Source organism: Plectropomus leopardus, chromosome 19 (genome assembly GCF_008729295.1).
Source record: "Plectropomus leopardus isolate mb chromosome 19, YSFRI_Pleo_2.0, whole genome shotgun sequence".
NCBI lineage: Eukaryota > Metazoa > Chordata > Actinopteri > Perciformes > Serranidae > Plectropomus > Plectropomus leopardus.
The window spans coordinates 13,014,224-13,031,051 of record NC_056481.1 but is presented as its reverse complement, the minus strand read 5'-3'; the positions used below and the strand labels follow the sequence as shown (position 1 = coordinate 13,031,051).

General features: G+C 36.4%; 1 protein-coding gene across 1 annotated transcript in view; it reads right to left on the bottom strand.

Annotated features, from left to right (window-relative positions):
* Nucleotides 1-16,828, bottom strand: part of LOC121958685 (hyaluronan-binding protein 2-like) — a 21,188-nt gene extending 4,360 nt beyond the window's left edge. The window contains exons 1-11 of the mRNA XM_042507778.1: nucleotides 16,687-16,828; nucleotides 16,568-16,580; nucleotides 15,896-15,985; nucleotides 15,689-15,799; nucleotides 14,030-14,149; nucleotides 13,745-13,855; nucleotides 13,326-13,497; nucleotides 12,499-12,590; nucleotides 12,098-12,338; nucleotides 11,876-12,018; nucleotides 11,357-11,494 (exon numbers count right to left, since the gene is read on the bottom strand). Coding sequence (XP_042363712.1) covers nucleotides 11,357-11,494; nucleotides 11,876-12,018; nucleotides 12,098-12,338; nucleotides 12,499-12,590; nucleotides 13,326-13,497; nucleotides 13,745-13,855; nucleotides 14,030-14,149; nucleotides 15,689-15,799; nucleotides 15,896-15,985; nucleotides 16,568-16,580; nucleotides 16,687-16,752 — 1,297 coding nt within the window. The 5' untranslated portion in view covers nucleotides 16,753-16,828. The remainder of the gene's footprint in view (nucleotides 1-11,356; nucleotides 11,495-11,875; nucleotides 12,019-12,097; nucleotides 12,339-12,498; nucleotides 12,591-13,325; nucleotides 13,498-13,744; nucleotides 13,856-14,029; nucleotides 14,150-15,688; nucleotides 15,800-15,895; nucleotides 15,986-16,567; nucleotides 16,581-16,686) is intronic.

Below are 16,828 nucleotides of genomic sequence, written 5' to 3'. Positions count from 1 at the left end.
AAAATGACCGAAAAGGCAAGGTTACTGTTTCGACGCCACCTGCGCCCTCTCCTCTGTTTGTTTGTGTGCATAAACAGCCCATTTGATGCTGGGCCAGTTCATTAGCATATATGCTTGTGCTGAACAATAAACAGCATTCCCACCTGAAACACCACAGCGCTGTAGTTGCTTCTCTTTGTCCGAAAATCTGTGGCATTGTGACATAGTATGGCAAAAATGTCAAAATACGACACATCCCAAACACAGCTGAAAACAATTAAAAATTACCTAAAAATAGCGTGGGGAGACACGCCATGCATAGAAAGTTGCAAAAACGACCAAAAAACACCAAAATAAAGCATGTCTAAAAAAAATGACCGAAAATGCAAGGCTATAGTATGGCAAAAATGTCAAAATATGACACGTTGCAAAAAACAGCTGAAAACATTTGAAAAAACGCCCAAAAATAGCAATGCCAAGACTTGCCATAGCAAACAAAGTTGCAAAAATGGCACAAAAACACCAAAAATAGCATGTCGAAAAAAATGACCCAAAAAAGCAAGGCTATAGTATGGAAAAATGTCAAAATATGACACGTCCTAAAACAGCTTAAAACACCCCAAAACACCTATAAATAGTATGCAAGACTTGCCATAGCAAGAAAAGTGCAAAAACGGACAAAAACACCAAAATATAGCATGTCGAAAAAAATGACCCAAAAAGCAAGGCTATAGTATGGCAAAATGTCAAAATATGACATGTCCCAAAAACAGCTGAAAACACCCCAAAAAGCCCAAAATAGCATGCCAAGACTCGCCATAGCAAAGAAAGTTGCAAAAACGTTGAAAACCCAAAATAGCATGTCTAAAAAAAATGACCAAAAGGCAAGGCTATAGTATGGCAAAAAATTGTCAAAATATGACACCGCCCAAAAACAGCTGAAAACACCCCAAAACAGCCACCTGAAATAGCGTGCCAGACTCGCCATAGCATAAAAAGTTGCAAAAACAAAAAAACACAAAATAAAGCATGTTGAAAAAATGACCAGAAAAGGCAAGGCTATAGTATGGAAAATGTCAAAATATGACATGTCCCAAAAACAGCTGAAAACAGTTTAAAACGACCTAAAATAGCGTGGGCCAGACTACGCCATAGCATAGAAAGTTGCAAAAACGGACAAAAACACCAAAATGTAGCATGTCTGAAAAAATGACCCAAAATGCAAGGCTATAGTATGGAAAAATGTCAAAATATGACACGTTCCAAAAAACAGCTGAAAACAGGGGAAAATGACCTAAAAGCAAGGGGAGAAACGCCATGGCATAGAAAGTTGCAAAAACGACAAAAACACCAAAAATATAGCATGTCTGAAAAAAAATGACCCAAAATGCAAGGCTATAGTATGGCAAAAATGTCAAAATATGACACGTCCCAAAAACAGCTGAAAACACTTGAAAACCACCTAAATAGTATGCAAGACTCCCATGGCATAGAAAGTTGCAAAAACGACCAAAAACACCAAATATAGCATGTCGAAAAAAAATGACCCAAAATTTATAATGGCAAAAATGTCAAAATATGACACGTCCCAAAAACAGCTGAAAACATTTGAAAACGACATAAAATAGCGTGCCAAGAACGCCATGCATAGAAAGTTGCAAAAAAAAAACGGACCAAAAAACACCAAATAGCATGTCGAAAAAAATGACCCAAAATGCAAGGCTATAGTATGACAAAAATGTCAAAATATGACACGTTCCAAAAAAACTGAAAACAATTGAAAACGACCTAAAATAGCCTGCCAAGACTCGTCATAGCAAACAAAGTTGCAAAAACGAAAAAAAACACCAAAATAATGCATGTCTTGAAAAAAATGACCCAAAATGCAAGGCTATAGTATGGCAAAAATGTCAAAATATGACACCCCCGAAAACAGCTTTTGAAAACACTTGAAAACCACCTGAAATAGCGTGCCAAGACTCGCCATAGCATAGAAAGTTGCCAAAAACCCTGCCAAAAACACCAAAAATATAGCATGTTGAAAAAAAATGACCAAAAATGCAAGGCTATAGTATGGACAAAACGTCAAAATATGACACGTCTCAAAAACAGCTGAAAACAGTTTGAAAACGACCTGAAATAGCATGCCAAGACTTTGTATAGCATAGAAAAGCTGCAAAAAACGAACAAAAACACCAAAATGTAGCATGTCAAAAAAAATTACCCAAAATGCAAGGCTATAGTATGACAAAAAATGTCAAAATATGACACGTTCCAAAAAACAGCTGAAAACATAGTGAAAAATGACCTAAAATAGCATGGGGAGAAAACGCCATGGCATAGAAAGTTTGCATAAAAACGACAAAAACACCAAAATATAGCATGTCAAAAAAAATTACCCAAAATGCAAGGCTATAGTATGGCAAAAAATGTCAAAATATGACACATCCCAAAAACAGCTGAAAACACTTGTAAAACCACCTAGAATAGTATGCAAAGACTCACCATGGCATAGAAAGTTGCAAAAACGACCAAAAACACCAAAATATAGCATGTCGAAAAAAATGACCAAAAATGCAAGGCTAAAAAAAATGTCAAAATATGACACGTCCCAAAAACAGCTGAAAACATTTGAAAACGACCTAAAATAGCGTGGGGAGAAGAACGCCATGGCATAGAGAAAGTTGCAAAAATGACCAAAAACACCAAATATAGCATGTCGAAAAAAATGACCCAAAATGCAAGGCTATAGTATGGCAAAAATGTCAAAATATGACACATTCCAAAAACAGCTGAAAACATTGAAAACCGCCCTAAAATAGCCTGCCAAGACTCGCCATAGCAAAGAAAGTTGCAAAAATGTCGAAAAAAGCACAAAATATGCATGTCTTGAAAAAATGACCCAAAATGCAAGGCTATAGTATGGCAAAAATGTCAAAATATGACACGTCCCAAAAAACAGCTGAAAACATTTGAAAACCACCTGAAATGTGCATGCCAAGACTCGCCATAGCATAGAAAGTTGCAAAACCGACCAAAAACACAAAATAAAGCATGTCGAAAAAAATGACCCAAAATGCAAGGCTATAGTATGGCAAAACATGTCAAAATATGACACGTCCAAAAACAGCTGAAAACAGTTTAAAACACCTAAAATAGCATGCCAAGACTAGCCATAGCATAGAAAGCTTGCAAAAACGACCAAAAAACACCAAAATAGCAGCATGTCGAAAAAAATGACCAAAATGCAAGGCTATAGTATGGCAAAAATGTCAAAATATGACACGTCCCAAAAACAGCCAAAAAACACTTGAAAACCACCTAAATAGTATGCAAAGACTCACCATGGCATAGAAAGTTGCAAAAACGACCAAAAGCACCAAAATATAGCATGTCGAAAAGAATGACCCAAAATGCAAGGCTATAGTATGGCAAAAATGTCAATATATGACACATCCCAAAAACAGCTGAAAACATTTGAAAACCGCCCAAAATAGCATGCCAAGACTCGCCTTAGCAAACAAAGTTGCCAAAACTGCCAAAAACACCAAAAATAATTATGTCGAAAAAAATGACCAAAAAATGCAAGGCTATAGTATGGCAAAATGTCAAAATATGACACGACCCAAAAACAGCTGAAAACATTGTAAAACAACCTAGAAATAGTGTGGGGAGAAACGCCATGGCATAGAAAGTTGCAAAAACGAACAAAAACACCAAAATATAGCATGTCGAAAAAAATGACCAAAATGCAAGGCTATAGTATGACAAAAATATCAAAATATGACACGTTCCAAAAACAGTTGAAAACATTTGAAAACCGCCCAAAATAGCATGCCAAGACTCGCCTTAGCAAACAAAGTCGCCAAAACTGCCAAAAACACACCAAAATATATTATGTCGAAAAAAATGAACCAAAATGCAAGGCTATAGTATGGCAAAAAATGTCAAAACATGACACCCCAAAAACAGCTGAAAACATTTCAAAACCACCTGAATAGCATGCCAAGACTCGCCATAGCATAGAAAATTTGCAATCCCCTCCAAAAAACATAAAAATAAAGCATGTCGAAAAAATGACCCAAAATGCAAGGCTATAGTATGGCAAGAATGTCAAAATATGACACGTCCCAAAAAGCAGCTGAAAACAGTTGAAAACGACCTAAAATAGCGTGGGGAGAAACGCCATGGCATAGAAAGTTGCAAAAACGACCAAAAGCACCAAAATATAGCATGTCGAAAAAAATGACCCAAAATGCAAGGCTATAGTATGGCAAAAATTGTCAAAATATGACACGTCCCAAAACAGCCAAAAACACTTGTAAACACCCTAGAATAGTGTGGGGAGAAACGCCATGGCATAGAAAGTTGCAAAAACGAACAAAAACACCAAAATATAGCATGTTGAAAAAAATGACTCAAAATGCAAGGCTATAGTATGGCAAAAATGTCAAAATATGACACGTCCCAAAAACAGCTGAAAACATTTGAAAACCACCCAAAATAGCATGCCAAGACTCGCCATAGCAAAGTCACCAAAACTGCCAAAAACACCAAAATATAGCATGTCGAAAAAAATGAACCAAAATGCAAGGCTATAGTATGGCAAAAAATGTCAAAACATGGCATCCCCCAAAAACAGCTGAAAACATTTCAAAACCCACCTGAAATAGCATGCCAAGACTCGCCATAGCATAGAAATTTGCAATCCCCTCCAAAAAACATAAAAATAAAGCACGTCGAAGAAATGACCCAAAATGCAAGGCTATAGTATGGCAAGAATGTCAAAATATGACACGTCCCAAAAAGCAGCTGAAAACAGTTGAAAACGACCTAAAATAGCGTGGGGAGAAACGCCATGGCATAGAAAGTTGCAAAAACGACCAAAAGCACCAAAATATAGCATGTCGAAAAAAATGACCCAAAATGCAAGGCTATAGTATGGCAAAATTGTCAAAATATGACACGTCCCAAAACCAGCCAAAAAACACTTGTAAACAACCTAGAATAGTGTGGGGAGAAACGCCATGGCATAGAAAGTTGCAAAAACGAACAAAAACACCAAAATATAGCATGTTGAAAAAAATGACTCAAAATGCAAGGCTATAGTATGGCAAAACTGTCAAAATATGACACGTCCCTAAAACAGCTGAAAACAGTTGAAAACCACCCAAAATAGCATGCCAAGACTCGCCATAGCAAACAAAGTCACAAAAACTGCCAAAAACACCAAAATAGCATGTCAAAAAAAATGAACCAAAATGCAAGGCTATAGTATGGCAAAAAATGTCAAAATATGACATCCCCCAAAAAAACAGCTGAAAACATTTGAAAACGACTAAAATAGCGTGGGGAGAAACGCCATGGCATAGAAAATTGCAAAAAAAATGACCAAAAACACCAAAATATAGCATGTCGAAAAAAAAATGATCCAAAATGCAAGGCTATAGTATGGCAAAAAATATCAAAATATGACACATTCCAAAAACAACTGAAAACAATTTGAAAACCGCTCAAAATAGCATGCCAAGACTCGCCTTAGCAAACAAAAAAGTTGCCAAAACTGCCAAAAACACCAAAATATAGCATGTCGAAAAAAAATGAACCAAAATGCAAGGCTATAGTATGGCAAAAAAATGTCAAAACATGACATCCCCCAAAAACAGCTGAAAACATTTCAAAACCACCTGAAATAGCATGCCAAGACTCGCCATAGCATAGAAATTTGCAATCCCCTCCAAAAAACATAAAAATAAAGCACGTCGAAGAAATGACCCAAAATGCAAGGCTATAGTATGGCAAGAATGTCAAAATATGACACGTCCCAAAAAGCAGCTGAAAACAGTTGAAAACGACCTAAAATAGCGTGGGGAGAAACGCCATGGCATAGAAAGTTGCAAAAACGACCAAAAGCACCAAAATATAGCATGTCGAAAAAAATGACCCAAAATGCAAGGCTATAGTATGGCAAAACTGTCAAATTATGACACGTCCCAAAAACAGCTGAAAACATTTGAAAACCACCCAAATAGCATGCCAAGACTTGCCATAGTAATAGAAAGTTGCAAAAACTGCCAAAAACACCAAAATATAGCATGTCGAAAAAATGAACCAAAATGCAAGGCTATAGTATGGCAAAAAATGTCAAAATATGACATCCCCCAAAAACAGCTGAAAACAGTTGAAAACGACCTAAAATAGCGTGGGGAGAAACGCCATGGCATAGAAAATTGCAAAAAATGACCAAAAACACCAAAATATAGCATGTCGAAAAAAATGATCCAAAATGCAAGGCTATAGTATGACAAAAATGTCAAAATATGACACATTCCAAAAACACTGAAAACAATTTGAAACCGCTCAAAATAGCATGCCAAGACTCGCCTTAGCAAACAAAGTTGCCAAAACTGCCAAAAACACCAAAATATATTATGTCGAAAAAAATGAACCAAAATGCAAGGCTATAGTATGGCAAAAAATGTCAAAACATGACATCCCCCAAAAACAGCTGAAAACATTTCAAAACCACCTGAAATAGCATGCCAAGACTCGCCATAGCATAGAAATTTGCAATCCCCTCCAAAAAACATAAAAATAAAGCACGTCGAAGAAAAATGACCCAAAATGCAAGGCTATAGTATGGCAAGAATGTCAAAATATGACACCCCAAAAAGCAGCTGAAAACAGTTGAAAACGACCTAAAATAGCGTGGGGAGAAACGCCATGGCATAGAAAGTTGCAAAAACGACCAAAAGCACCAAAATATAGCATGTCGAAAAAATGACCCAAAATGCAAGGCTATAGTATGGCAAAATTGTCAAAATATGACACGTCCCAAAACCAGCCAAAAACACTTGTAAACAACCTAGAATAGTGTGGGGAGAAACGCCATGGCATAGAAAGTTGCAAAAAAACGAACAAAAACACCAAAATATAGCATGTTGAAAAAAATGACTCAAAATGCAAGGCTATAGTATGGCAAAACTGTCAAAATATGACACGTCCCTAAAAACAGCTGAAAACATTTGAAAACCACCCAAAATAGCATGCCAAGACTCGCCATAGCAAACAAAGTCACCAAAAACTGCCAAAAACACCAAAATATAGCATGTCAAAAAAAATGAACCCAAAATGCAAGGCTATAGTATGGCAAAAAATGTCAAAATATGACACATCCCCCAAAAACAGCTGAAAACATTTGAAAACGACCTAAAATAGCGGGGGAGAAACGCCATGGCATAGAAAATTGCAAAAATGACCAAAAACACCAAAATATAGCATGTCGAAAAAAATGATCCAAAATGCAAGGCTATAGTATGACAAAAATGTCAAAATATGACACATTCCAAAAACAACTGAAAACAATTGAAAACCGCTCAAAATAGCATGCCAAGACTCGCCTTAGCAAACAAAGTTGCCAAAACTGCCAAAAACACCAAAATATATTATGTCGAAAAAAATGAACCAAAATGCAAGGCTATAGTATGGCAAAAAATGTCAAAACATGACATCCCCCAAAAACAGCTGAAAACATTTCAAAACCACCTGAAAATAGCATGCCAAGACTCGCCATAGCATAGAAATTTGCAATCCCCTCCAAAAAACATAAAAATAAAGCACGTCGAAGAAATGACCCAAAATGCAAGGCTATAGTATGGCAAGAATGTCAAAATATGACACGTCCCAAAAAGCAGCTGAAAACAGTGAAAACGACCTAAAATAGCGTGGGGAGAAACGCCATGGCATAGAAAGTTGCAAAAACGACCAAAAGCACCAAAATATAGCATGTCGAAAAAATGACCCAAAATGCAAGGCTATAGTATGGCAAAATTGTCAAAATATGACACGTCCCAAAACCAGCCAAAAACACTTGTAATAAAATAGCGTGGGGAGAAACACCATGGCATAGAAAGTTGCAAAAATGACCAAAAACACCAAAATACAGTATGTTGAAAAAAAAAAGGCCCAAAATGCAAGGCTATAGTATGTCAAACATGTCAATATATGACACATCCCAAAAACAGCTGAAAACATTTGAAAACCGCCCAAAATAGCATGCCAAGACTCGCCTTAGCAAACAAAGTCGCCAAAACTGCCAAAAACACCAAAATATATTATGTCGAAAAAAATGAACCAAAATGAATGCAAGGCTATAGTATGGCAAACATGTCAATATATGACACGTCCCAAAACCAGCCAAAAACACTTGTAAACAACCTAGAATAGTGTGGGGAGAAACGCCATGGCATAGAAAGTTGCAAAAATGAACAAAAACACCAAAATATAGCATGTCGAAAAAAATGATCCAAAATGCAAGGCTATAGTATGACAAAAATATCAAAATATGACACATTCCAAAAACAGTTGAAAACATTTGAAAACCGCCCAAAATAGCATGCCAAGACTCGCCTTAGCAAACAAAGTCGCCAAAACTGCCAAAAACACCAAAATATATTCTGTCGAAAAAAATGAACCAAAATGCAAGGCTATAGTATGGCAAAAAATGTCAAAACATGACATCCCCCAAAAACAGCTGAAAACATTTCAAAACCACCTGAAATAGCATGCCAAGACTCGCCATAGCATAGAAATTTGCAATCCCCTCCAAAAAACATAAAAATAAAGCACGTCGAAGAAATGACCCAAAATGCAAGGCTATAGTATGGCTAGAATGTCAAAATATGACACGTCCCAAAAAGCAGCTGAAAACAGTTGAAAACGACGTAAAATAGCGTGGGGAGAAACACCATGGCATAGAAAGTTGCAAAAACGAACAAAAACACCAAAATACAGTATGTTGAAAAAAAAAGGCCCAAAATGCAAGGCTATAGTATGGCAAACATGTCAATATATGACACGTCCCAAAAACAGCTGAAAACATTTGAAAACAACCTAAAATAGCGTAGGGAGAAATGCCATGGCATAGAAAGTTGCAAAAACGACCAAAAACACGAAAATATAGCATGTCGAAAAAAATGAACCAAAATGCAAGGCTATAGTATGACAAAAATATCAAAATATGACACATTCCAAAAACAGCTGAAAACATTTCAAAACCCACTGAAATAGCATGCCAAGACTCGCCATAGCATAGAAATTTGCAATCCCCTCCAAAAAACATAAAAATAAAGCACGTCGAAGAAATGACCCAAAATGCAAGGCTATAGTATGGCAAGAATGTCAAAATATGACACGTCCCAAAAAGCAGCTGAAAACAGTTGAAAACGACCTAAAATAGCGTGGGGAGAAACGCCATGGCATAGAAAGTTGCAAAAACGAACAAAAACACCAAAATATAGCATGTTGAAAAAAATGACTCAAAATGCAAGGCATGGCAAAACTGTCAAAATATGACACGTCCCAAAAACAGCTGAAAACATTTGAAAACCGCTCAAAATAGCTTGCCAAGACTCGCCATAGCAAACAAAGTCACCAAAACTGCCAAAAACACCAAAATATAGCATGTCGAAAAAAATGACCCAAAATGCAAGGCTATAGCATGGCAAAAATGTCAAAATATGACACATCCCAAAAACAGCTGAAAACATTTGAAAATGACCTAAAATAGCATGCCAAGACTCGTCATAGCAAACAAACTTGCAAAACTGGCACAAAACACCAAAATATAGCATGTCGAAAAAATGAGCCAAAATGCAAGGCTATAGTATAGAAAAAATGTCAAAATATGACACGTTCCAAAAACAGCTGAAAACAGGTGAAAACGACCTTAAATAACGTGGGGAGAAACGCCATGGCAAACAAAGTTGCAAAAACGACCAAAAGCACCAAAATATAGCATGTCTAAAAAAAATAACCCAAAATGCAAGGCTACTGTATGGCAAAAATGTCAAAATATGACACGTTCCAAAAACAGCTGAAAACAGGTGAAAACGACCTTAAATAGCATGTCAAGACATGGCATCGCATAGAAAGTTGCAAAAACTGCCAAAAATACCAAAAATGTAGCATGTTGAAAAAATACTAATAAACAAAAAATAATTATGCATGTCTGTCAATTTTTCACTCTCTGCTAATCTAACTCTAACACTCAAAACCCACAAAATTCCACTTACAGGTTAACACAGGCCTGCTAGAGCCTAGAGAACAGGCTATCGATATCCTTTTTAAACACAAAGAGAGATTTTGTTTTTGCAGTCTTGTGTTGTCTTGTGTTGTTTCTTTTAATTTCTAAGACGGAGTATCGGTGGAGGAAAAGCAGAATGATGTAAGCCACAAAAAGTGGAAGAGATCCAAAAAGGGGAGTGGATTCGGGCAAGGACAGGGCCGAAGCGAAAGTACGTGAGATTTTTAACTATTAATTTAATTTGAGGGTTTTTATACATAATGTCGCTGGTGATGGAATTTCAGATTTTCTTTTTTTTGTCTTCCAAATGGACAGAGCAAATTTTACAGTTTAAAAATATTGTACTTCCTACAGTTTTGACTTGTTGAATTTACTGGCAACCACAGCTTGTTGAATTTACTGGCAACCACAGCGACATACTATACTATGATTTTTTTGTGAAGTTTTCGACAACATATTATAACGTGCATTTTTATCCAAGTTTGGACTCCATACTATACTTCAGTATTTTCATGTTAATTTGGACGATATACTAAACTATGACCTTTTTATGCTATTTTGGATGCATTGTATACTATGAGTCTTTAGTGCTGTTCTACATAATAACATACTACATAATGACTTTTTCATGTCGTTTATCCTTTTTCAAGCTTTTTTGGAAGACATACTGTACTATGACTTTTTTATGCTATGCTGAACAATATAGTATACTGTGACTTTTCTATGCTATTTTGGAGAGTGTAACAATAGTAAGACTTTTCTATGCTAATTTAGACGACACATATAATGACTTTTTCATGCTACTTTGGATGACATACTATAATATAATTCTTTTTTGCTATTTTGGACGACATTTTGTATTATTTTTTTAATGCCATTTTGGAAGACATACTGTAGTATGTCTTTTTAATGTCAAGATGATTTTGCTGTACGAAACCTGTAAGAATGATAAGCATTTGTTTGCTGCAGAATTTATTTCTGCAATAATCCAAAATCAATTGGAAAAATCTCACAGGCTTTTTGTCAAGGGAACCAAGGTGATGCTAACTTCAGAAAATTATCTCTGCAGCCCTCTATGAAAGATGTTATCCAGTTGCATTATAGTAAACATGTGATCCAGCACTTTTGGAACTTAACAGAAATTCAAGGCCAAAGGTTGCGATAGCTTGGCCTCTGCCCCGTTGATTATGTCTCTACAACTCCCCTAACTTTGTGAAATTGCGCAATAATGAATTATTACTCTATCAAAATAGTCTGTGTATATGACATGACTTTTCGTAAATATTTAGTTACCTGTTTCAGTGGCTCCCCATCCGGAGATGACACACTCCTTTCCAGCTGGAAAGGCCTGGTCTGGTAGACATACTGTCTTCACAAAGCGGGTTTCATTGGCGCAGTAAGGGCTGTCTGTAACCTGGAGTTTAAGCAGAGCTAAACAAGAAAATAACACATACAGAAATTGACATTAATCCTTTGATGTATAAACTTATCAATTCACTTTTCATAAATATTTCTTTAAGCATAAAACTATATTCTCAGTGCATAATCAAAAAAATTATGATATGAAATTAACCAAAATAAGATTGAACTTTAACAAGTGACTCAAAGGTTTCAATTAAAGTATCAAGTAATAGTAATAAGTTTGACTACTTTGTATTGTGTATACTATACTTGAGTTTATTATATCATCTAATGTGTAATAGATGCTGAATGAAGAGGCTTCACACTGACACAATTAATTAGATAAATGCAAAAATGGTGAATGGTTTATCCCGGGTGAAAATTGCATTATATTTGATAAATGTGACAAACCAATGTCATTGTGAAGAGCTGTTGGAGTGTCCCTGTAGTCCTCATGAACAATCGTTTGTATCACTGGGATGGTCTGGTCACTTTCCTCCTGTTTGAGTATGTCCACTCCTCCCATCACCACTTGGTAGTCATTGTTAGGTTCACTGAAAAAAAACATTTTTTTTAAAAGTTTGCTTCTAGTACAAACTGGAAGGGATCTTAAAAACTAAATTCAAAACCTACATGCAGTGTGCAGCAGTGAGGACCCAACAGGATGTGATGAGGATCCCACCACAATAGTGTCTAAAGTCAAAGGGAGCACCTGTGGGTCTGATCTGCACAGACACCTGCCAGGGGTGGGCGCCAGGGGAAGACTTGCGGCCGCCGAAAATCCTGCTATTGCGAAATGGCTGAGATATCCCACACTGAGAGAACGGGACAGAGCCTGAATCTGGTATGACTGGCGTGGGTGGAGTAGCTGGGACTGAGGAACATCAGAAAAAAGTGAGCACAGTTCGAGCATACAGACATTTAAACAGTATACCGTGTGTGTGTGTGTGTGTGTGTGTGTGTGTGTGTGTGTGTGTGTACATGCATGCGTGCGTGCATGTGTCGTGTGAGTACATATGTCTGTGTTTGACCACCTTCGTCACACTTCTTGACTTTGCAGTAGGCCCAACTCAGTTGGCCTTGACTTTTAGTATAACACCAAGGCTTGTCATCTCCATCTGGGTTTCTAAAACAAAGAAATGATAAAACTACTAGATTACAGAAAGACATTTTTGGAGTTATGAGGTTAATTTAAATTGTTTATATGCTATTAGAGGCAGCCACACTTGAAAAGTACCTGAGAGAAAAAGTACTGAAGTTTTGCTGACACAAAGGAACAATCAGTGTTATATTACAAGTAATTTGTTATCAATATTCATTTAAATTATTGATTCAGTTGATTAATTGATAATTCAGATTGTAGTGCCTATGTTACACTATACTATTTAGCAAAGAAATTGTAGTTAAAAATGAGATAAGACAGAATTTTAACTTGCAAGCATGGCAAAACTAATTTGATCCAAGAGAGCAGTGTTTGAGACCATCAAGATAAAGTTTTTTTCATGAATTCAATGTAAGAATAGTTGATGTACAAATGATTTTTAAGAGTGGATTCCCATTGGGAAAGGGTGAATCTTTTCACTAGGAGGGACCATTAGAAATTTTCTAATTCTACAGCTATAGTTTCAGATTACATTTTTTATTTCAGAATTGTGATGTGTAGTCAGTACAATCTAAATGATTAACTTTAAATGATGATTGATCATTTAAATGTAATTGTCGATTGAAATGATAATTGATAACAAAGTTTTCTTCCTGAATTCTTTGTAACACAGGGGCAGTAACTGATATACAAATGATCATTTTGGAAATGAAGTATTCTTTAAAACTTAAAAAGATATTGAATAGAATTTGACTATACCTGCAGTGGTTGTTTCTTTCCAGTCCAGTAAAGTCTGAGTACATGTTAAAAGGATCATCCCCGTTGTTCACAATAAAGGAGGAATGCCAGTTCAAACACTCCTGCCCATTTTCTGTCGTGCTGACAACACCCCTGTACGACGCTCCATTTCCCTCAAAACAGTCAGTGGAAGCTAAGAAAATCGTGAAAGAAGAAACATTCAAGTGAGCTCAAAATCTAAAAAATAACATAGAATTGGAATAGTTTAACATCCAAAATACGATCATGTCTTTTTTTTTTTTTTTTGACTTGGAGTGGAACTGAAAATTTAATGTGTTGCAAAAAAATGGATGGCTGAAGACAAAGTGTTTTTGGGTGTGCTGTAATAGATCATTATTGACTGTTCCTTTCTTTATTTCTGACATTTGCTAAGTCTTTACCAATTTCACAGAACTTTCCGGTAAATCCATCAGGACAAAGACAGCGTAAGCGGCGGTTTGCTTTTGTGCAAGAGCCTCCATTCTGGCAAGGACTGGGCTCACAGGTAAACACTGGCAATGAAACAGACATTAACAATTAAAAAGTGCACAAAAGCAGGGGTGTAGCAAGGCATTCTGGGGCCCTCAAAGAATATTGGCCACAATATTTTGTTCTTGCTTGATCAAAACAAGATGCTAAAGGTCAAACAAAACATTTTTTTTTTAGATGAGGTTTGGGATACTGACCTGTCTTGCAGTCTGGGCCTTGGTAGGGAGGTTTGCACTTGCACTCATAATATGGGGCTTTGTTTAGATTGGTGACACATTCACCATGACCACATCTGACGTTCTCGCAAACATCTTTCACTAAATATTCAAAACAAGTTATCAAAAGTAAAAATTAGCCACATGTGAGCCTTGTGCATAAACACTTAGAGTAGACACTGTATTACTGTACTGATTGTGAAAGAGACTACTTATGGTTTTTAAGACAATCAAAATTGATACACCCACAAACTAGAATTGACCCTTCCTAAGTCCCACCCCTTTTGGCTTTGTGCTCGAATGGAGAAGCCCTGTAATGGGTCCTAAACCCCGCAAATCCGTCAGCATTATAGCACCTCTCTTGTCTCAAGGTCAATTAATTTTTTGAATGGGTTTTTGGTTTGTTGCCTGAAATAAGGTCTCTGGTTAGCATGAGCTTAAGACACTTTCAAAATTTGTTCTATATGCCAAATATGACTTTATAGCTGTGTAGTGGTTGGGACACAGCCATAGTGCAGTTTGTTTTTAGCCAAAAAATAGTTTTTTCCTTCTGGTGATTGCATTAAGGCCTAAAATATCCCGAATGTGGTGTTCATCTGTAAAGATGATCTTGCTGAACAAAAGGTGAAAGTTAATTTACCACAGATCTTATTTTCTGCAATGATCCAAAATCTAGTGGAAATATCCCATTGTATTTTCAATGAGAGAACATGGGTGACGTTAGCACTCGGGCTGGCCAATAGAAAAACTTCATCCCTGGAGCACTCTTAAGTAGTTGAACAAGTTTGGTGTCCGGCAGAACCTCACATTCTCCATACCTGTTATACTTAGATGTGCTAGGCTATATGCTAGGCTTGTTTATGTTGAAAAGAGAAAACTTGAAGATGGTTGAAAGATGTGATAGGAAGACTATCACAGTCTTCACAGACATGTTATACTGTATAGTATGTAGTCATCTAAAGTTAGCCATTCATAGCAAAATTCTAGCTAACTAGGCAAACAAACATATAGGCACATCTTGAGGAGTTAGCCCATTGGCAAGTTTTAGGTTAAAATTGGTGGCCAATGTTGCTTTGTTTTATTATCTCTGTATGGCTACATGCTACCTCAAAGTAACTTTGGTGTTATAGGCCTACTGACTTTGTTTATTTTTTTTTTATTTTTGTCATCCTCCTTAAATGTTAATGCCAATGTCAGGAATTTACTTTGTTAAAGCTGCGTCGCCGGTGACTAGCCTACATGCACAAATGGAACGCAATGAAGAGGCAACATTCCACTGTAATGCTAAAGTTAATGAGATATAGGGCACTGTCGGGTTATTTGCGTATACACCACATTTCTGTGAAAATGTCCTTCCACTAAATGATGTAGTCCTTGCTGTCAGCTTCTTGAAGTTACATTGCATGACACCCAAAAACTAAAACGCACTGTGCCACCCAGCTAAATGAAACCAGCATATCCATATTACTTTTTATCAATCCGACCTAACAACATTAATCTAGGGGGGTGGGACTTCAGATCAAAATTCCAATAAATTGAAATTAATTTTTTTTAAAAACTCTGAAATAGCAGTATTTTTGCATCACAAAATAACTAATAATCACAAAAGAACAAACGTAAAGCAGAGTTGGTAATTCCTACCTCTTTGACATCGCTTCCCTATGTAAGGCTCAGGACATATGCACGTGAAATTTGTGTCGGATTTAACTTGGCACTCGCCACCATTGAAGCAAGGGTCTGGATCACAAGCATCTGGTAAAGAAGGGATAAAGTATGCATTTATATGCTGAGCGGTGAGAATAACGTACACAATGTGCAATCACACAGAGATTTTCTAGGGCCACTTACTGTTCTCATCGATGAGGTCAAACAGCCAGTCACCTGTATCAAAAAAAAAGCCAGGGGCCTCGGTGGGGTAGTCATCTTCGTAGTCGATGTCTGCCAAGAACAGAGATTTGTTTAAACACTGGAGTTTTGCAACAAAGGCCGGCTGCACTGATATCAAAATGAGTCATTAAACTGAATCAGGGAAAACTAAACTGGCACACTTTAGAGTAAAACTGTTCAAGCAACTCAGTGTAAATAATTTATATTACGTCATACTTCATTAATTAGTTCATTTTGTGATTATATATCAAAGTTTATATAAATTTACTGTATACTGCAGTAGGATAAAGTACAGGATGAAAAGATGCAGGTGTTTAATGTTTTATAGATACATAGAAAAAAAGTGCATTTAAACCAGATTTTGCATATAATAGAAAATTATCCACCATTCTGTCTCACCTAAAGATTTAACTATATTCTTTATGTTGAGAAAAGGATAAAATACAAAAAAACCTTTAAACAATTTTAATAAATAGCTAAAAGACAAGTAAAAAACAAATCCCAGGATCTGAAGAAAGTCAAAAGTTTTCAAACACAGTTTTAGTTGTAACTGCAGTTGTCTGTGAAATCATATACAGTAGCATTAATGTGAAGATGAAACACGTCACCACAAACTGCAGAAAAGATTCTTACAAATGGCATCCAGCTGAAATGACAAAAGCAGAGACTAGATTAGCAATATTTTTTTCACATTTGAATCAAAATAAAATCTACCACTGCTGAATAAATCATATAGATATTGAGAAACTTACATGTGGGTCATTTCCATGAACACATAGTATACTAAGGCTAATGAGAAGGGCCCCTGCGGTCAGCATGGTGCTGTGTGAAAATCTCAGCTCAATGTAGAGGCATGAAGATCCAGAGTTTGACTTTAATCCCTAAAAACCCTCT